This window comes from Coturnix japonica, chromosome Z, assembly GCF_054131305.1.
Source record: "Coturnix japonica strain WE chromosome Z, WE-NBRP24, whole genome shotgun sequence".
In the NCBI taxonomy this organism is placed as follows: Eukaryota; Metazoa; Chordata; class Aves; order Galliformes; family Phasianidae; genus Coturnix; species Coturnix japonica.
In genome coordinates this window covers 21630952-21653482 of record NC_140702.1, presented here as the reverse complement: position 1 = coordinate 21653482, position 22531 = coordinate 21630952, and the positions used below count along the sequence as shown (strand labels likewise).

General features: G+C 37.7%; 1 protein-coding gene across 3 annotated transcripts in view; it reads left to right on the top strand.

The window, feature by feature from the left end:
• The window catches only part of MSH3 (mutS homolog 3), a 107675-nt gene extending 85459 nt beyond the window's left edge, over positions 1–22216 (top strand). For all 3 annotated transcript variants that reach the window (XM_085529683.1, XM_085529684.1, XM_085529685.1), the window contains 4 exons: positions 15004–15190; positions 15390–15519; positions 17676–17850; positions 21653–22216. In XM_085529683.1, coding sequence (XP_085385809.1) covers positions 15004–15190; positions 15390–15519; positions 17676–17850; positions 21653–21761 — 601 coding nt within the window. In that variant the 3' untranslated portion in view covers positions 21762–22216. The remainder of the gene's footprint in view (positions 1–15003; positions 15191–15389; positions 15520–17675; positions 17851–21652) is intronic.
• Positions 22217–22531: the final 315 nt, after the last annotated feature.

Here is a 22531-nt window from a genome sequence, read left to right as displayed (position 1 = left end):
GCCTAACTTTTTCATTTTCACCATATGTATGAGCTTCAACCTCTACCAGATTCTACAGCTCAGAGGCTCAAGGTGTACTGAGTCTGTCAAGGAAGCAGACATTTTATTTGTTTTTTTCTTCTGACTTCTGGAAATGTCTTAAAATTTGCAAGTTTGTCAGGGCAGGTTAACATGGTGTTTCATCCAGAGTATTTTTTAGCTCTAAGAAATTACTGCTTTATACATTGTAATGCTTGGTTGGAGGAAAGAATAAATTCAGATACCACGTGCTATCCCCTGCATAGTTTCTTTAATGCTTCGACTGGCAGACCTTACATTTGTAAGGCCTCGGCTTTTGCCAAGAACTCTCAACAGTTAGGCTGTTAGGGGATGAGCTTGAAAAGAGCTCATGCTCTTTCTGGAATTCACCCTCAATTGAGCTTTTTTATTTTTATTTTTTATTTATTTATTTTTTCATCTGCTGTTATTGTTTTAATGGGATAGAGTTATGCAGGCATCCTTTCTTCACTGCCACCTCAGGCCACAGATATCTCAAAGGAAAATGGGATTTTGTGGTTGACAACTTTGGTATATTTTTAATCTTTTGAAAACACTGCACAGAAAGATGTCAGTTTCCAAGTTATTTTCATTGCTGCCATGGTGTGTTGTTTTCTAGATGCTGCTATTAGCATAGCACTCCTGCTGCGAGGGGTGCTTTACAGGCTGACTATGTGAGAAGTTCCGTGCATCAGGAGCACCAGCAGTTATACTTCTTGCTAATTTTTTTTGAATATCGAGGCTTTATACTGCAGTATCTTTTTTGTTTGTATACTGCATCTTCCCAGAGTGAATTTATATAGGTTTAAGAGATTACCATTCACATAGGATTTATATATTGTGTTTTAAGTAAGGTTTCCATGGAGATTGAAAGGTTGCTACTATGGTTATTCCTTTGGATATATTTAGTATTTATGTATTATGGCATCTTTAAATTGACTTTAAATACTGCATTCTATTAAGCATTTTAAAGCTGGTGGGAAAAAAAGTAGTTTAAAAGAAATTTCTTACTTAGAGATACAGTGAAAATAGAAATGATTAATCTTCATTACTAGTTGTACAGGCAAAATACAGAGTAGAGCTGATAATTTCATTCTGAAGAGGAGGAAAGGGAGAGATCCTTTCAGTTCATAATGCCTCCAAACCCAGATGATCTGCTATTACCAGTCTGTTAATTGAAAACTTTGAGGGGTGAGAGTAATTTCTTCCAGTCTCTTGTTCTCTTTTACTACTTCTTAAGTAAGTCTCTGAGTGTTTCTGTGGATTATCCCCAGATTCAACCATTTCTTATTTGTAAAAACAGTCTTGTTACTTCCATTGCGGTACTTTGGTCCTTATCCTAGCAAGAGGATGTGAAGGAATTGCAAAATGCAGAGTAAAAAGTCTGCTTTATATTTAATTATCTGTATTTCTGTGTGTTTATTTAAAGCTGTATTTGGATTAATTTATCTGTTTTATACTAAAAGTGCTTGAATGAATCTCTCACTTGAAATTCTACATATCCATATTCATTTCTTCATAGAATCATAGAATTACCCAGGTTGGAAAAGACCTTGAAGATCATCAAGTCCAACCACAGCCTAACCATAGTACCCTAACTCTAATGAATCAAGCTATGTGAAAACTGAGCTACTACTTTTCAGATCTTCTGCTATACACTTAAGGGACAGATAAGTAATGAGGAGGACATTGTCTTTAGAGGATGTTCTGTAAGTGGTATTTTTTTCAGTAAAGGATAATGTTTTCAAGCAGCCTTCGCTCTCAGAATTTCACTTAATCAATTTCATCATAGTTAGCAATTTTAGAAGAGTTTTATAAAGGTCACTGTCCAAAGTACATTGACTTTTAATGGGATTTGAGTGTTTAATTCTCTGATATGTTTAAAAGTTCACATTCAGAGTTCTTTGTGCAGTAAATGCATTCAATTTTTCTTTTAAATTAACCTTCCATTTGTGTTAGTTTTTCTACTAATTTACTTACTCAGACATTGAAACTAATTTAATATTTCTCTCTGTGTGTTTTGTAGAATGACAAAGCAAGCATGAACACGCACATGTACAGGAACTAATGAAAGAAATTCTGTTGACCTAATAGAGCACTGAGAAGGGACAGCGTTAGCTGCTGAGGATAACTGACCTGTAAAGAGGTCCCGCTTGATCCATTATTGAAATAATTTCTTACTGCTAGAAACCTTTAATGCACTTCCTGTAGGTCACCAGTATCTCTTTATAAGAGTCAGTTTTCAAAATTGAGAGAGACAAAGAATATTATAACAATTTAGAGGTAGAAGATGAAATAAGGAAACTAATTAGTAGTTCAAATTACTGAAGTCTTTATATTCAAAATCTCAAGATTTATTCAAATCATAAGCTGCCAGTAGAAAGAATAATTCTAAGGAGACAGCCGCCAACTCTAAGAAATGGTAAGGAGCAAAAGAAGAATTTCCTGTCTTTAATCCTCATGATGGCAAAGAAATTGAGTTTGAATTGTTGAAGAAAGTATACTGAGAAAACTGAGGAGTGGAGGAGGTTGGCAATACACATTATTAAGTGATAGCTGTAGGTTGCTTATCTAAGCAGCAGTTTAATTTCTTTTGTTTTATGTAAGACATATGGGTTGCCAGCACTTTAAGGTAATTGTCTTGGTAAGGACTGCACATCACATGATCTGTATTGTGGTATACAGGACTCTCTCCTACATTTAATCCCTGTAACAGGTGATTTGGTTGTGTTTTTTTTTTGTTTTTTTTTTTAAAGATGAATTCTTGATTCCTAGGTCTGTTGTTAGGAGATGATTAAATTCCTCTGCATGTCATAAAATGTGAAAACAGCAGGTCACTTCTCACCTCAATGCAGGCAGGAAGATTTAATTATTCTAGATTGTACTTACCTGTCTGTTCACAGGGTCTTTCACACAGACATGGCTGTAAGTGAACACCAGAGCAGGTAGATTTGTGATTTTCAATTACATTGCTATTTTGGTGTTTTCTTGTCTGTCTTTTTATCTAATGTAATAATTTTGAAAAGGCCTAGTAGTTGTTCATGCAGCTAAAGCCAGAGTACAAAAATCTTCAGGCAGCTGATCCTCGTGTCTATGTACAGCATGACAAAGTTGCAGAGCCGTATGAATTAGGCCCCTTTGCCATGGGCCTCAGTCAGTTCATTTTATTCAATTGCAGTCACTGAGATCCAGTTCCAAATATGGACCTTGCTAAGGAAAGGTGATCCTGAGTTTAGCAATGGTTTCACTAATGGGAAAGAACTGTAATCTCTGCAAATGACAGCAGTGCTACTGAGAAGAGTCACTGACTAAAGATCACCTCCTGCTATAGAAAATTGGATTTGAGGACCTATCCATGTCAGTATCAATGATTTCTTCACAACCTGTGAAATGCAGTAATATAATTCGCCGGCTGGTGCTTACCCCCAAATCTTTCCAGTCTTTCTAGAGTCTAGAAAAACATCTGAATAGTCTGCATCTACCCAGGAACAGACATCTCACATTATTCCCTTTTTCACAGGTAGTGCCAGACTGCCCCAAACTGGCCTCTCACTCCAAACTGGCCTTTTTTATCCCAATGAGCCAGATTTATTGTGACATCAATAGTGGCACTTAGAAAAACACCAGTAGTGCTGACCAGACAACCTTTATTTCTCTTCTAAGAAACAGAATGGATAAAAAATGAAATCTCCTTTTGCCCTCCATGTTCTTTCAAAAATGTGAGCAACAATTTTTTCAACCCTTTCAGACAATCAACTTACATTGTGCACTCCCATCCAAAGATGAAATGACATCATTGCTACGTATACCTTGCTTAACATGGTGGCACTGATGAAATGTAATATTTTTGTCAGTATGAGGCTGTTTTGAAGGCCAAGATATTTCATCACAGAGCCTCTCAAAATGGATAACTCAGTGCATTGTGCTGCTCTTGCCGCTGGTGACAGTACTTTCCCTGTAAAGTCTTACTGCTGCTGATACTATATCCAATGGATTCACAGATCTGCAAATCTGACCTGTGGGCCTATTCTATATAAATCTGTGAGAACTGTGCACTCACATGGGTGTGAACTTGATGTCAGATCTGAAAAAGCAGTGTTTGTATCTCTCCATAAGTGATGTGTCTGACTCTTCTCATCTTCATCATCCAGGGAGCTAAAGCATTGCATGCCAATGATGTACAATGGGATCCACACTGCAAATACCTGAAGAGGAAAGAGGAAAGGGCATTTGTATATACTGAAGTAACTTTTTTTTTTTTGTTTTGCTTAAGGCACTAGAGCCATTGCAGATGCTTTCTCTGGTATTGTCTTTATGTTGTAAGAATTGGCACCTAAAAGATCATTTACTGGCAAGGAAATAGGGAAAGTTTTATGCAAAATGTCTGTCCGATCGCTAAATGATGGAGCTGACTTTCAAAAAAGGTTCCTTATAAAGGAAATTTGTGTGCTACCTCCTGAAATACTGTGAAAGGTATTTAGTTCTGACAACTTGCCAGTCTCATTACTATTTTGTCAAGTGTGTGGAGCTGGAAGAAACTAACAGGCAAACTCACTGTTTTCTCTCTAAACAAACAATTTCTTCTTTAACCAGATAAAATGTTCATACTTATGGCATCATTACAGATTTTAGTACAGGTAAAAGTAATGATGGAAAACCAATGCATTATTAGTACCTGCAAGCATTTGGGCAATCAATTTTGGATGTTTGTATTTATTTTTAATTTCCTTCATTGGAATGTCAGTATCATTAAAGTTTGAAAGGTCTTTAAAGCTGCATGATTTACTTTAACAGCCTAAATGTTACAAAGCCTGTTCAAAGTGTATTTTGTAAGAAGTCCCGAGAAAACTGGAAAGCACAGCATAGTGTGGTATATGAACAAGGAAGCAGAAAATGTTTCCATCAGAGCAGAGATTGAATGGAAGATGTTTTCCAGGTGCTTTTCACAATGCATTGAAACCTGAAGTCAGTCACATAAGAACAAAAATGAAATAGAGCTTGTCAGTATTAACAGAAATGAGTGTTCCATTGGTATACCTGCTGAAACTTCACAGCTTTTTGTACTTGGGCAAATAATGTTGCTCTTTATATCATTCCACTTTCACCAGTTGATCGGTGAAAGGCAGCACAAGAGAAGACAGGGAAAAAAAATCACTGATGCTTATTGTATAGGGTAAATAAAAAATTCCTTTTTTTTTTTTTTTTTTTCAGAGCTTCACAGCAGAAGTTGTGCTATTTGCACAGTGATAGGCAAGTAATGTTTGAAAAACAGGGCAGTTTGTTACGGCTAGAATTCAGTTTGCTCTCTTCTTTGCCATTTACTCATTGTTTGCTTCATGGGTGAGCCTTACATGCAAAGAGAATGCCCAGGAGTTTGCCTGCTTGAAAATGGTTTAGAAACACTGTATGTTAGAAGTCTCTTCCTACCTGGTGATTTCACTAAGCAGAAAGAACTGGATCCTTCATCCAGATCAGCACTTGTGCACTTAACTTTGATTGTTGAAGGGGAAGCACGCTGATGGCATTTTAAAATAGTTATCAGCATGCAGGAAAGACTTGGAGAGCTTTTAAGCTTTAAATGGGCCTCCCCCATCTTGATTTTGGTCTTTTGTTCTAAGTGGAATATGATGTTACTGCTTTTCACCCCTAGGGAGCTAAATTGATTGCTTTTTGCTAATAACCTTTAAGGAGAAATAAGGCATGCTTTGGAGTTATATGTGAGTTCATGTGTATGTGACTTAAAGAAAGGGTTTTTTATTTCCTCTGGTGTTTCAGCATTATTACCATTTCAGGATTGCCATGCCTTTCTCTGAATTCTCCTTTTACTGGTCACAGCCTCAGAAATGAATGAGATCACTGGGGTGGAGTGGCATAGATTATATGTGTTCACATATTTAATAATAAGTTGTCCTTTATGGCAGTCTCTGCAGTATTTTGCCAGAGCAGCCTCTAACCTTTTATTTTTATAGCATGTTATGAACTTTGTTGTTCTTAGCTCAAAAGACCTGTTACCAATCTCTAAAATTCTTTGGCTGCATTTATTGCTTTATTAAACTTTATTGATTTCTTCAAGGCTTACAGGGTAGGATTATTGGAGATTAGTCTTACTGTCAGTCCTAGAAATATCAGATCGCAGAACCTGGCATAAGGATTCAGCTAGTGTCTTCACATATTTATCATAAAATATAAGCTATGAAATTCCATTTCTGAAGTGACAGTAGTGGCTGGCAAGGCAGTCTGCAGGCATCCTTTGTCATACAGAAATTGGTTGAGAATGCTGAAGAGAACCTATGGAGGAGTTAATCATTTAGCAGAGCTGCTTGTCTGTATACTGCCTGCTTTTGGCCAGAAGCTTTACTGAAGCTTTATTCTATTTTTCAGATTTGGATTTTCCTTTGAAGAAAGTAGATTCTATGTGTGCACGTGCAGTTACCCTCTGAAAGATAAGGGTCAGAAAATGTCAGAACAAATGCGTCTTTTCACACCAGTGCATTTAAATGTGCTGATGTTTATTAAAAAATGTACACACAAATTGTGTATCTGCAAAACAGCAGGGAACCATTCACAATAAACAATCCCAAGTGACTGAGAAGTTCACACCAGAGTTTTCTATGTGGTTATGCTCAGTAAGTGTTGCTTTGGTGTCTGTATCACTCTGGAAAGCAACAGTGAGAGTCAGAACAACAGAACTTGTGAGTTGTCAAGACCCAAAAGTAATTTCCAGAAGTATTCCTTCTTTGAAGCACAGTAATTTGTTTCATTTTGTTCTTGCTTAATTGTAATGTGTTTATTGCCAGAATAACAAAAATGACTGAAGCTTTTCATTTATGCTTGCATTCATATAATTACACTTCTGGGGTAAATTATTGAGGGAAAAGAAAAGGGTTGTATTATATTCTTTGCACCCATTTTCTATCATGTGGAGAAAACAAAGAGAAAAAGTTGTAGTTAACATTGCTCAAATAAAAGTGTTTTTGTTCTGTTTTTCTGGAAAAGTTTTATCTTGGTTATCTGGAGTGCTTTTGAACTGCAGCTACATCTAGCAGCGTAATGTAACTCTACAGAGAGGAATTAAGCAATGCTCCGCATATTTATGGCTAGTTTAGCTTCATAAGTTCATTTCATAGTAAAATGTATCTTCAGTGCTTGGTCTGTATCTCATACAAGTAGTATTGGTTTATTTAACAGAACACATGTGGCATTTGGTAAAATCTTTAAACAGCTGTTTTTTACAGGGTTCTAAATCAACTTTGAAAATTCATTTAAGCCAATAAAAGGTGGTTATTTAAATATAGAGGGAGAATTATAAATATAATTATATAAAATATATTTTATATAATACAAAAATTTATAATATTAATATATATCATTATCATTTTCAGAAATTATAAATTATAATTAAAGGAAAAAATAAAAGGTATACTGTGTATTGCACTGTCCTTGAAAAGAAACTGATAGGGTTACAATGGTATATGGAGGGGGAAAAGAAAGAAAAAAAATGCCTATGAAATTGACCAGCTGTTTTACAGTCAGGTTGAAGCTTCGTTCCTGGAATAGTGGCACCTACCTTTCTGAAACTCAGCCAGGCTAGAATTTAACCTACTCACAATTTGAACTGGATTTTCTTTAGTGTGCACAGGTCTAAAGGGGAAAAGTTCACTTCAGCTGTTGTCCCTGGTCTGTTGCTATAGTTCCTGCATTTTAATCCTCCCTTGGCCTCAATCCTTCGGCTACATGTGAACATTAACTTAATTACCTTGAGTTCCCTCAGTGGAATCTCTTGGCCAATACTCAAAGGAAGGAGTAGTAAGTGTAAACCTATGTGTGTTTTAAAGCTGTGTCTTCTGTCTTCATCATTTTTTTTCAGTTTCTTTGGGCTGACACTGGTGTCTTGCACATAAGCACTGACTAGGTTGTATTTTTAATCTGTTCTTTCTCTTGACCGTTAATAAAATGTAGATGTTGTTAACTACATGTTAACTAAATGTTTCCTACAGAGAAATCAGGGTCAGGTTTTGGAGCTTCTGTTCATTAATGGGACCCTCACAAAACTTCTTTCCCTTTGAGTATCGGCCTTTCACTGCACACTGCCTGCACTGCCAGTCCTTGCAGTCTGAATGGGGAGCCCGGTGTAAGCTTTTCCCAAGAACAGTCGAACTTCTGTTGCATTATAAAGCATCAGAAGCGAGAGGATTATGTTCTGATCATTCAGTGATTGTATTGATAAGGCTGGCATTGCCTCCTCTGAACTTAGTCCTGCCCGGTTCAGTCAGTTGATGTGAAGCTTTTAAACTGTTGAATGTTCGCTGCAATCCGTGGATGTTTATTTCCCATGGCTTCCCGCAAAAACATTGCAGATCATATCTTGAAAGCCCATCTGTTAGATTCATCTTGTCAAATGTACTACGGTGTTAGTATGTGCAGCACACATTTGCTGTCTAGAAGTAAAAGGTAACAGGCTGTCGCTATGCAATGGCTTGTTTTGGCTACTTCATTTACCTAATGACATAAGGAAAAACTTTCTGTCTGAGAGAGTGGTCAGGCACTGGAATGGCTGCCCAGGGAGGTGGTGGAGTCGCCGTCCCTGGCAGTGTTCAAGAGGTGCTCTGAGGAGCTACTAGATGTGGTTTAGCGCTTGTGGTAGCAATGGTGATGGGAGGACAGCTGGACTGGATGATCTTGTAGGTCCTTTCCAACCTTGTGTTTCTATGATTCTATGACATGGGAAAAAAACGATAAAAGCGAGATTGTGAAACTGAGTTTTGATATCAGTTTGACCAGTGGTTGCAGGTTTTACTAGTTTCATTAATTTGTCAGTAGTTGGGAATATCGTACCTCTACAGCAATTTACAACATAAAAATTATTTTGTCAATGTAATGCATGCTTTTCAACAACTGTTCTTTTAAATTAGGTAACATACCATGGATATTTATTTAATTTGCTAATAAACAGTTATAGAAACAGTTGACCACGTACATGCATATTGGCTGTAAATAAGTTTGTATTGTGAGCACCTTCCAAATTTCTATTGCTCTTGTCCATGTAATTTCACACACATTTGCTTTTTGGAAGCAGTCTGTGAACAATACAAAAATAATAACCATCCTGAACGGTGCATCTTGTTATACTTAGGAAAAGAGCTTTTTTTTTTTTTTTTTTTTTGGATTAAATTCTGTAATTGAAATTTCTGTATGTTTTCTGTTATTGTCAGTTTTTGTTTTAATAAGCAATAGATTGATGGAAATGAAGTAAATGACTTACCAGTACTTTGTGGGGGAGTGTGAAACATTAGTTTCTTGCCAGTGAACTCTTGCAAGCTCGCTGTCTTCTAAGGATTACCAGACAAATTGTCACTGTAGAATAGAAATAAGCCAGGAGTTAGAATGTGTGTCTTGGGTTACTCATATAGTAGCACTGTGAAATTCTCATTATTGGGCTCAGTGTTTCAAAAATACCCAGGGTTTCAATTTGCTGTCATGGGCAAAACAAATTGATCATTCTGGTTGATAGTGTTGGGTATTTGGTGTTGGTAGGAGAGACTTGCAGTACTCAACCTGACAGTCCTCAGTTTAAGACATCTGTTTTCATTTTCTTGGCAGACCAGTTTTTAACATGAGAAATCTGAAATGTTGTTTGCAGTAAAGAGGGCGTGTTTTATTTTGTTTGAAATATTTTCTTGAGGAATATGAAAAGAGTGTGAAAGTGGCCCCATAGCTTAATGTGTTAATATTAAATCTTGCCATTAATTTGTCTCTTAAAACAGCAATTAATTAAATTTACAGCTTGGTGCCTAACAGAAAGTTGAGAACTGAGAACAGTGGGAGAAGCTGAACCTAGATGTTGAAAAGAAATGATGGTTGTGTCCTTCTATTCATATCAGGATCAATAACAAGACATTCCCATAAACATTTTCTTCAGTTTATTATTCACATTTTTCCAACTTCTTTGTGCAGAGACCAAGTAAGAAACTTCAGCTGGGAAGAGTGTTTTCTGCAAAAATTAAAAGAATATGAAGAAGTTGTTAGGAAATTTTTTGCTTGTTTGTTTGTTTTTTAAAGGAGTAACTGTGTTGCTGATCAAAAACATATTGCTGAGAAAAGCCCTGTGCAAGCAGTGGGATAAATTCTAAGGCAAGACCCCAGCTACTCCTTTCTTTCTTCAAAATGCTTATTTTAGTTTAAATAACACCTGTTCAAATACAGTGAGCTTTGAAGTGACATTTTGAAGGGTTTTGTTTGAGAAGAGAGTGAGTGAAATTGTAAAGTCACATTATGACTATATTTTGTTTGTGTTTTTTTCTTTCAGTCAGAGAAGGAATGTCTTTGTCGTTGCTGAGAGCATGTAATTCTACACCTTCTATCTGAGATAAGTTCAGGGAAAAGAGTAATTCTGTCGTAGTGTTAGTTGCTCTTGATGAATAAATAATTTGACTATGAGTACATTCTGAGTAGAAGTCTGATTTCAAATCCTGATCTCTTAAAAACTAAACCATGCCTAGAAACCTGAATGCCTTTTCTTGAGAGCTGCAGTTACTGCAGAGGCAGTGTGTGGAGACTCTACATTAACTGGATTTGTTATTCTGTAATAGGAACAGTTTTCATTTCTTCAGTAAGTATTTTAGTTGGATGAGCTTCTAGGCAGGAGCACCTTTCTACAGTTAAGGTGAAAAAACACTTAAATTTCTTTTTTTCTTCAATAAGTATTTAACAAACTGGGAATGAAAAATGGCACTGCTGTGTTTGAAGCCATGTGAAAGTAGTACTTCTGGAAAGTTAAACTTCTGAGTTTTCCTGGTTGCTTTTATTACCACCAGGTGACCTCAGACCCCTGCTTGGTCATTTTCCCAAGTATTGCAAGGCATTCAGACTAACACAAAAGAACATTAAAGCATTTGGGGTCCATACCATGTTTTCAGTTGTAGAACTAAATCAACACACAGCATGTTGGGTAACCTGTTTTAAAAGAAAACATGGGGGAAAAGCCTCAGGTAGAAGCTTCTAAGTTTCAGATGAATTTCTCTGCTTGAGAAGTTCACGTTTTTACTGCCGTCTGTCACACTGGAGCCACTTCAGGTTTAATGTATATACTGGGGCTGTTAAGTCAGGGCTGCTAGTGCAAGGTAGATGCTGTTCTCTGGGGGACCTCTATTATCTATTCCAAAATAATGTTGTCACACCACTGCAAGCCATCTCTGGTTTGCAAGTCTGTGCTTCTCCAGGACACTGTGGTTTTTGAGAGCAGCAATAGCAGAGCGCTGAGTGAAGGATCTCCAAGAAGAGCTCACTTGCCTCAATTTCATTTCTTCCCTCCATACTAATTTTTCACGAATGGCTGTCAGGACTTAAACCTGACCGACTGATCGAAGGTTTGAAAGCACCAGACTTGAAGGTAACAGTGAGAGCCACACAGCACCTCTAAATGCAGTATGAGCTCATGACTGCTGAAAGTAATTTTAAATGGATACTGCATTCATACAAGGAAAAACAATTTTGCTGTTTTAATTCTACAGATTTCTGTATGGTATCTTATATTTTATCATTAGCAAATCCTCAGTATTTGTAGAGCCCCTTAGGACAAAATGTGATAGGATAGCTTCCCCGAACAGCGTGCAGTTGATCTGAAAAAGGTCACTGTTGTGTGCATGTGTTGACTCAAGAACGCAGGTTAAAATGCTGCTCCTGCTGAAAACAGGAAATCAGTATCTTTTCCTCTGACGGGTCACGTACAGGTTAAGCATGTAGAGCTAACTGATTTACATAAAGCCAGCTAGCACTGCCTATCATGTAATTTATCCTTCAAAAAATTAATTGATGTAAATACTGTGTCTGTTGTTTTTTACTGAGCTTCTAGGCAAGAATGCTCAGCACTTGAAGCCAAATGCTGAAAAGAGATAATGCTTCCCATCATTTTTTTTCTTTACATAATAAATATGTTGAATATTATAAGAAGAAGAGGTTTTAATTCTATAAAATCTGGTTGGTTATCAGAGACATTATAACAAGTGGTTTGCAGCCAAACTGCATTTGTAGAGAAGTGATAGATCTCTTGCCAGCACTAAAGAGGCACTTTTCACGGATGTCTGCATGTTCTTCGTGGGCAGAATGAAGTAATTTTCCTGAAAGTAGATGTTAGAAATTCTATAGCAGAAATGGAAGTTTTCATATTAACTATGTCACCACTTTCCAGCAGCTGGTGCTTTAACAGATAAAGCTAATGAGGGTGAGTGGTGGTGTTTTGCTCTAATAGTCTTCGTTTGCAACTGTCTTATTGTATGCTTTTTTCCATCTTTTTCTTTTTTCTTTTTTTTTTTTTTTTTTTTTTTAAATTAGTATCTTTAATTAGGAAAGAGGTAAGCAAAGAAAATTTGGATAATGCATAACATGTCTGTATCACTGTAGTAAGGGCCACTTATTGGCACATTTCGCTGCATTGTTTTCTAATGTAGTGATGTATCCAATCAAATGGTCATTTCTAATGAGCCTTTCCTCATAAGAGCGGTGCTCCAGGCCCTTGATCATCATTGTGGTTCTTTGCTGGACACTTCCCAGGAGATCCCTGTCTGTTTTGTCCCAGATAAAGATAATATTAATTTCTGTTTATAGCTTAAGTATTTAACAAGGAAGTTCTGAAAATTATTTTCACAAATGCAAACTAGATTCAAAATGACTAAACTGTTCTGAGGGCTCTGTGATGCAATCCAAGAGAGAAACATAACTGAGAACACTCATTGTACCCTTCATAGGTGCTGAACAGACTGACTGGATAAGTAGGTGCTGTCTCTGGAATGAAAAGCCCAATAAAAATGCTGAAGTACTGATACTGTTAATGCAGGGTTGGAAACTAAGGTTAAAGTTACCCATGGTAACTGTGTGGTATTTTGTAGACTATAAAATCCGTGGATTTTATAGATGTGAAGGGTATTTATCTTTCTGGCAAACTTATTTGTAGTTCACAGCGTTAAAAGCAGGTCTAATTTATATTCTTCTGTGTAGATCTGAGACATAGTGCAGTAAGTGGGGATTGTTTAATTTTGCAATAGTATGTGGTATGTGAACCAAAGTAGAAAATGTCCTGGGGAGGTTATAGGACAGTGAGAACTTCAGCAGCATGTTTGCTGTTCTTACTGTCCTGGTACATATTTAAGGCATTTAAAGAGATTGCAGTATTGAATGGTTAATAAAATGTTAATTTCACAGCATCTCAGTATCCTGAATTATATATTTAAGTTAATTAAACTTTAATTTAACTGAGTTATGTGCAAAATCACCTTTTATTAGAGTATGTGGGAGTATACCCACTGCGTGTGTATGCAAACACATAGCCATTAAAAAATACCTAAGTACTTGATGTGCACGTTGTGTCATAATGCCCATCTCCAACCCAAATTAGTTCGTTTACAGTTGTAGATTTGCTTACTGCTAAGTTTCATATGTCACAATGCCGCATTTTCAGGATAGGAACTGGAGGATATATAGCAAGCAGAACTGCACAGTGTTGAACCTGTTTGTCAGTGGTGTTGGTAGTCAATTACTCTTACAATTATAAGATACTCATAAACAGATGAGAATCTTGCTAGTGCTTTGGAGGCAACAAAAGCAATTACATTGGAGAGATGCTGCAAAAGACTGAAAGAAAAAGGCTATACTGGGATTCTCTTTCAGGTTTTGATTGGCTTTAAATACCGCTGTGGCCAACTGTTATATTTGAAAATGTAATATGTTAAGCCTGTGAGTCAGTTTTCCTTAAATCAGTGTGGCTTGTATGTAAATATATTGTTGGCTGATGAGAGCGAACAAACCCATTTTTACAGCACAGCACAGTGGATTGCTAATCATAAGCTATCTCAGAAGTGACATTGCGATGTGGTTAATGTAATTGAAAAGTATATATGGAGGAAGGGAATATTCTTCCTTGCAGGTAGACAGTGTAGTTGCTGAGTAGGCAAGGAAACCTGCACAAGAAAAGAAACATACTGAAAATTATTATCAGGTTTCTGGGGTAAAAGCTGTGTTTTCATCATTTGAAACTAAATGCAGGGACTGAAGGTTACATGAGCCTGAAGCAGCATTGAAAGTGTTGTGTGGGGCATGACAGAATGTGTGTGTACATGCACGCCCATTTCTGTGGCAAGCAGAGGAGGTAAGTTGAAGGAACATTACAGAAATGGATGAGGAGAAAAATCCTTCTATTAAAGTTTGTAATTGGAAGAAATTGTTATTTTTATAGTGCTTGAAGGACCTAACTGTTCTATCTGCTGAATGCACAAATACCTGGAAAAATGAGTTTCCACTGTATTTCTTCATGGGAGTGCTCCTATTTGATAACTACAGGTGTAGCATTTATAAATACACAAATTACATACCAAGAGGGAAATAACCTTTTTACAGCTACATTTGCTGGAGTCCTAATGAGCTGACAAGTCAGGATTGTCAGGGTCCATTTTAAAGGGAAGAGCTGACCACTTTGTGCAGCTTCTCAACATGGAGGGATTCTGAGCTAAGAAACACATGCTTGCCTGCAATCCCTTTTACCCCCAGTTTCTGTAGCTGCCGTGAGATGTCGCATTTACTGTCTGCTTGACAGTACACTACTGTCTTGCCTTGAGACTACATTATAGATGGCACAGAAAATTTCCCTGCTGTCCTTACAGTCTCAGCTCCCCCAGAAGACCATGGGGTCTGCGTGAACTGATGTCTTGAGAAATGCATGCAGGCTTTTGTTTAATGGTATGTTAATTGTTTTTTTCCCGACCATTCAGTCCTTCAGAGCACACCCTCTCATCTACACCATTTGCTTTTGCTGTTTTTTTTCATAAGCTTGTTCAGGAAAGTGGATGTTTTGCCTGATTTTTTGCTCCTGCAACAGGAGATTTATAGCAAAGTGATTTCATGATCATGATCTTTTTTTCGTTGTATCTGGCCCAATCTTGAACTCAATATATTGATTTGCTTCATATCCCAATGCAGAATGGGCGCTGCAGATAACATTTACAAAGGCCGAAGTACCTTTATGGAAGAGCTGACAGACACTGCTGAGATAATAAGAAAAGCAACTTCAAGATCACTAGTAATTTTGGATGAACTGGGAAGAGGAACTAGCACACATGATGGAATTGCTATTGCTTATGCTACGCTTGAACATTTTATTACAGATGTAAGTAGTCAATCTGACGTGCTTGTGAACACTTTTTCAGCCTGTACTATTGTAAGTTGACTTTGATATGGTCCGTGTTCCACTGTTGTAGAAATGTGCTATGTCTAAACTCAGTGCAGGGGCTTATGTATAAAGAATACCAATGCTATGTTGTGTTTGAAAAAAAATTAAACCTTGCGTGTCAATCTCTCTATTGTAGGTGGAGTCACTAACGTTGTTTGTCACCCACTACCCTTCAGTTTGTGAGCTAGAAAAAGTGTATCCAGATAAAGTTGGTAATTATCATATGGCTTTCCTGGTGAATGAAGAAGAAAGTGCTGAACAGAAAGGTACAGTATAAATTCATTTGCTATTCTGGCATTTCAGGCAGAGGCAGAAGTTGTGGTAGCCTCTACATACTGCACACACTGAAGTGTCAGTCTATACTTTCAATTTTAGGGACTTGAAAATTAAATAATAATTTCTCTCTCACAGTTGATGCAAGGATGACTGAGCTAGGTCAGATCAAAGATTCACCCAGCCCAGCGTCCAGCTTCTCACGGTAGCCAAATAACAGAGGATTAAGGAGGAGGGATTAGGGATCAAACATATGGCAGCTCTCTATAAAAGAGCCCACTGTCTGCAAACATTTGCTGGTTGGAGGGGGGGAGGGGGTCTGTTTTTATGTTGTTTGCTTTTGAATCTTTGGATTTCTTTTTAACAAAGTCCTATCTCCCTTTGTATCCATGTATACTTTTAGCATCTTCATCCTACTGTGTCAAAGAGCTCCAAAACTGAACACTGCATTGTGAGAGGAACCACCTCCTCTTGTTCATTTTGAGACTGTTTTGAAACATGTAGTTTCAGTTGATGATCCCAGTTCTTGAATTCAAAGAGACGGAGGAATAATCTCAATGTACTGTTTCAGTCCCGTGCCTAATTTTGTATGTTGCTTATCTCAGTCCCATTCATCTTTGTTTTTATCAGGCAGGAGAGTCACAGTGACACTTCTTGTGACTGTTGGTGTGAAGTAGACAGTATTTTCACTGCAGTTTGTCACTTTACTGCCTACCCTTTTTCTCTGTTTGCTAATGGATGAGGTAAGCAGCTCTGTCTGCTGCGATGATCCTCTGCTCAGTCTCTCCTCACAGTGAGAACTGACTCTTAGCATTACCTGTCTGCTAGACAATTATTTACAAAGGCAAAGGCCTTCCTTGTAGATCTTGGCTGCTTGGTTTTTAGGAGAGCATTTGATGCAGGACACTTCTCAAAAGCATTCTGAAAATCAACATAGGGTTTATCCACTGTGTGTTTACTCACATGGCTTCCAAACTTAAACCAGATTTGTGATGTAGAACTTTCTCCTACACAAAGTTCTTCGGTTGAGAAAAAAGTTCTAGGTTGTGAATTAAACAGGCAGGGGTGCCTAGTATTGCCAATAAATACTGTACATAAATAAAATATCTCTTTTTAAACTTCTCAGAAATTTAAAAAGAAAGTTTACTTACTAAAACCTGTACTCACACAGAAACTCTTTAACTTCAGATGGAGTTTTATCTGGGGGGAAATTTTGGCTTTTATGTTCTATTTAATTTTAAAAGCATGGATCTCTGAAATACATGTTAACTAGAGGTCAGGCTGTTCAAAGTACTGTTGTCTTTAATTGAATGCCGTCTAGTAGCGCTGATGTTTGTGGTTAAGAGCACTAAATGTTCATCTCCGGTATTCTCCGGCAAATAAGATGATGTTCAATACATACTGTTCCTTATCTACTGTTTCTCTGAAACCCTGTACTTTATTTTGTAATACGATGCTTCAGCCTTCTTTCTTTCAATGCTTATTGGCCTGAACCTTCAGGCCATATGTAGTCTTCACTGTTAAAACTCCAGAAAGCACAACAGGTGTAATATCACAACGTCAGAACAGCAACGTGTACATTTCTTACTTTGCCTGTATTCTCAGCTCCCATGTCTGTTGTCTTAATGCTTTAATTGTTCTACTAAAGATGAGATTTATGGCACAATTTTTGCCAGCCTCTGGCTTGGAACGCTCAGATCAAATCAGCTTGAGTCATTATCATTTATGGAAATCTCCACTTCCCAAAAACTTACATTTTCGAAACAGAAGAATGAAGGGCAGTGACTGACACCATATTATTTCTGCTCCTAACACCAGCCCTAGAGTGTGCAGAAACTTTAAAAGGATGCCTGAAGAGGAAAGGGAATCATCAGATTTATTGTGCTGGTTCTTATATTTTCATCTTATTGCCATGGAGTAGGAGAATCCACTGCCTGTACATTTGGGCTTCCATAAGCTTTTTCTGGAGCTCTTAGCCTATGGGCAGGCAGCAAACATTTTGCTGTGCTGTAGTGATAGACTTCTTGACTGCAGGATTATAGACATTTTATTGCATAGACATGAGTTGTAATGTCATGTATTTCAGGCACTGGACCACTACACATTATAAATAAAATAGAGGGACTCTGATTTTTGTTTTATTTTTTAGGATCTGAAGAGGAAGAGAATCCTGAATTTATCACTTTCCTTTATCAAATAACTAAAGGAGTCACTGCAAGAAGCTACGGGCTGAATGTTGCCAAACTGGCAGATATTCCCGAAGAAATCTTGAAGAAGGCAGCTCACAAATCAAGGGAGTTAGAGAGATTGGTGAATATGAAAAGGTAGGAACAATTAGGAGGTTTCATCCAGATGTAAATGGAAGAGCATTACACAGAATGTACATTTAAAAGAGCCATGAGAGCTACTTCACATATGTAATGTTCTTTCAGGAAAGAGAAAGGGAGACAAAACTTTCTAAACTGTTTGATAAATTATGCTATCAATTTCAATTAAAACTTTGGATTTTCTAGTTAGCTATTGTGTCAGAGGTTAATTACTACCTTCTTAATCACAGTTGGGAAAAAAAAAACACACCATGAACATATTGAAATAAAGCTGGGAATAATGTCCTTTTTTTCTTCTTAAATCCTAGCAAACTTATTCTTTAAAATGCATTATTTTCACTTTTTCAGGAACAAATTCTGACAGATATATCTGAAGTACATCTAATATCCATTTCTCATGTAATAATGATGGTGAAGATATAGATTTAATTTGTAAAACATATTCGCTTTTACACTTGAAATTTTATTTGCAAGCTACAATGGCTGCTCCAAAAGTAATGCCTCCTAATTTACGATGTTGGTCCATGATGCCAGAGATGGATGTTGCTGGGATGACAGTAGAGGTTGAACCTTCTCACCAAAATCCTGTTAAATGTTGTTGGTGTGTGACAGATGGCAGCAGAGGGGCAATTTGACAGAGTGGTGTCTGACACAGAAGTGCATATGAAGCAGAGGTGGATCACTGCTTTTCTCCATGCAGAAAAAATGACATTCACAGAGGTTCATTGACTCTTGTTTATGGAGACCAAACAGTGCAGGCTGTTGTTCATTGCAGGCAACAATGCATAGCTAATGGCGGTGACTATGTTGAAAAAGAGTGTTTTGGAGCTGAGAATTTTCTCTACCAAGTAATGTTCTTGTGCTCTTTGTATCTTGTAGTTTCCATGGAAATAAACATGAGGCATTACTTTTGGAGCACTGTGCATGTAATGTAGAGAGGAATGCTGTTATTTTTGTATTTTTGCTATTTTAACTTAAAACTAAATATTTACTATAGAGTGCCCCCAAACACAGCAGATTTTACTGATAGTTGAGATTTTAGAATTTGTTTGAGAACCAGGTTTCATTTAGAAACGTGTGTGCCTCACATACTCAGCTATTCAGGAAAATTCATGTGTATCCAATAGCCTCACCTTTTTACACCCTGTAACATTATGTACATATTTGAGATGTAAATACATGCATAGCATTCATACGCATTTCCACCTTTGTTGTTGTTGTTGCTATTCTTTTCAATGCAGGTCCTATCAGGAACTTTCAGGTAGTCCTTTGGGAACACAATAAGTCAAGGTCTTTGCTGCCTGATGGTCGTAGCAAATCACAGTAGAAGAATTCTGTAAAAGAAAACTTTATTGCCTAGTTATTTGTAGGTGCAAACAGTTCTTTTGATGCTAAGTAATATGTAGTGCTCAGCGCTGGCTTTTATCCATTTCTAGGAAAGCAAAATAAAATTAAAAAGAAAAACACCTGTATGGATGACGCATGACAGTTTGTGGGAAAAATAATGTGGTAGCTTTTGTTCATTGCAAATAGTGGTCCATAATTTACCAAAGTAAAATGTCAAACTACTAGCAATGCCGTAACTCTGCTAGGAGGTATATAGGATTCTAGATCTAGAAAAAATACTTTCTAGAAAGGTGAGAATGTGAGCTGGAAGGCCAGAGTTATTGTGTAATGTAATTTAGAAGAGAAGTAATAGAATATGACAGTGTAATTTCCATTCTGTCAAAATCATAGGGCAGAGACAGCGTTCTAGCATGCCTCCTCTGCCAAAAAATGTAGTTAACTGCATACAGAACCTATGAGCAGTGAAAATAGTATGTGATGATGTCATTAGAAGAGTGATCAGCAGTGCAAAGGAAGGGTAGGACTAGGGCTGAGTGGCTAAGTGTAATTACAGGTCTTAATTGTGTGACATTTTTCAGCTTTTCCGTATGTGCGCCGCCATCTGTATTTTAGATTTTGGTGTGCAGTTTGCTGGTATTCTTAAAGAGAAAAGAATAAATCTGTCATCCATGTCTGCAGCGGGTCCTTCACCCCGGCTGATGGCTGAGGCCATTGCCTCCTGCCCCTCCAGGGTGTGCAGCTTTTCAGATTCAGTCCAGCTGGAAAATCCCTTTTCTTCACTCCCTGCCATACCAGTTCAGTTTCCCGGTGTGTGAGGAGAGCAGGCAGGACACGTGTGGGAGGGAGGGGGTGCTTCCTTCAGGCAGCGGGGTGAGGCTGCAGCTCTGCTGCCCACAGCACCAGCCCCACATGAAGGTCATCACATCCACCTCCCTCTTGAATGAGAGACAGGGCTGTGCACAGGGCCATTGCTGAAGTGCTGGGTTGGATGTCTTCTGCATCGTTTCTTCAGTGTTAATTTTTGTGTGAACTCTGTGGGGGTCTTCACGCACCTGCATGAACACAGAGCTCCAGTCAGTGGCAAGTCAGAGATTATCAAATGTGGCTGGTGACTTAACAATCACTCTATCACACAATTCTTATTTTTTTTCATTCGATATAAGTAATTTATAAAGTTATATTCTCTTTTGCCTATTCTTTACTTTCTGTTATTGCCGTAATGTGGAGATTTCAGGGAGGGTCCAGAGAAGACCACAATATGCTCACATGGCTGGAGCACCTCTCCTACAAAGAAATGCTGAGGGAGCTGGGATTGTTCAGTCTTGGGAAGAGAAAGCTCTGGGGAGACCTCATTGCAGCCTTGCAACGTTTGAAGGGAGATTATAATCAGGAGGGAAATCAACTTTTTACATGGTCTGATAGTAATAGGACAAGGAGGAGCAGCTTCAAATTAGAAGAAGAGAAATCTGGGTTAGATATCAGGGGGGATTTTATTGCAGAGAGTGCTGAGACCCTGGCACAGGCTGCACAGAGAGTCTGTGGATACCCCATTCGTGGAGGTGTTCAAGGCCAGGTGGAATGGGGCCCTGGGCAGCTTGATCTAGTGCTTGACCTAGTGGTTGGCAGCCCTGCCCAATGCAATGGCTTGGAACTAGATGATTCTTGAGGTCCCAGCCAACCAAAACCATTCTATGATTCAACATTTTTTTCTGTACCTCCTCTCCAAAGATACATTAACACATTTTAAAATGGCTATGAGCTTTGCTGTGGTGTATCAGTGATAGGACATAAAAGCTATCATGTGAGTCAAACTCAGACCTGTTCATAGCAGTATACAAGGGCTGTCACACACAACAGCCACAGGCCAGCTGCCTTGTCTTATTTTCTTAAATCACTTTCATTTTATTTAAGAAAATCCACTGAGTAATTCCGTCCAGTCTTGACATCTTTGTCATCAGGAATGTCTGTTAACCCATTTTAAATGACTTGTTTACTTGCCACAGTGTTTATCAGTTCTTCTGATACTGAAAAACGTTTTGAAAAGAAAATAGGAAAGATACATGTATTCAGTGAGTTTGGACATGTGTTACCCCTTTTACTGATTCCTCGTTTGCACAGCTCCTAGAAACGTGCAATCTGAAATGTGCAAACTAAAGGTGTTTTGTGGTTTGCACAGGCGTTCATTTAATGATTCACATTTGCTGGGTGTCGTATTTCATCTTGAATTTGTGAATTACAGTAAGTTATTTGTAAAATTACAGTGTTGACTGTGCTGTAGATGGGATACCTATGAGGTCATTGATTGCTTTTAGATCATAGAACATTCTGAGCAATGCAGAATGCTATTTTTGACTGTGTACAACTTTGTAGATGACTGTAAGGCTTTCAAGGAATGACGTACTTAATTTGAAAGCGTGTTCATTTTTTGACTGACTTTCTTTTTCCCCCCCAGACAAAAGCTGAAGTCTTTTGCCAAAGCATGGAAAATAAATGATGCTCAGGAACTACAGAAATGGAGAAATATGTGTGAACCTGGAGATGAAAGAAAGGACAGATTTTAACCCTCAGATCACACTTAAAGATGGAAAATACTGCAGATAGAAGATATGAATCTGGAGAGTAATAGATTCTGTCGGTGCATATATAGTTGTAGGTGCATTAAGTTGGCTTCTCTGCTTTTCCAGAGATAAGAGATGCTGTGCTGTGATAAGGTGCCCTGTATCCACATCCACTGCCTGATAGCAACTTTCTCACTCCATATTCCTTCCCTGAAATGTTTTCCCTAATTGCAAAATGGTATTGGATTAAGTTTAGAATTTGTATAGAAAACATGGGAAATTATGTTGGTAAATTATTAGAGACATGTTTTATAAATAAAATAATGGATTTTAAACTTTATTGTACTTCAATTTCTACTGAAATAATTCTCTGTGTTATGAAAATGTAACTGAGTCCTGGCTGTGCTGTACCAATGTGCAAAAGGGAAGAACAAATAAACTGTTTGTTTTTTCCTTCATTTTAATGCATTTAATATCATTTATGCAGAGCACCCCTTATGCTGGATGTACACAATGAATTTAAGAACGTGTGTATTATGCAGCTGGGTGGGAGAGTCTCTCTCCTACTTGATGACATTAATGGTGATGCAATGTGTAACTTCCAAAGCAGCAACACAAAACATGCACTGTCTGCATTTCTGCTTCCCTCTCCTTCATTCTCACACCTGCCCACTTCCTTTTTACTCCAAATATGGCAAGAAGAGCCGAGATGGGTGATTCAAACTATGCAACTGAAATCCCAGCATGAAGCTGGAAAAAAATAGAAATACTTA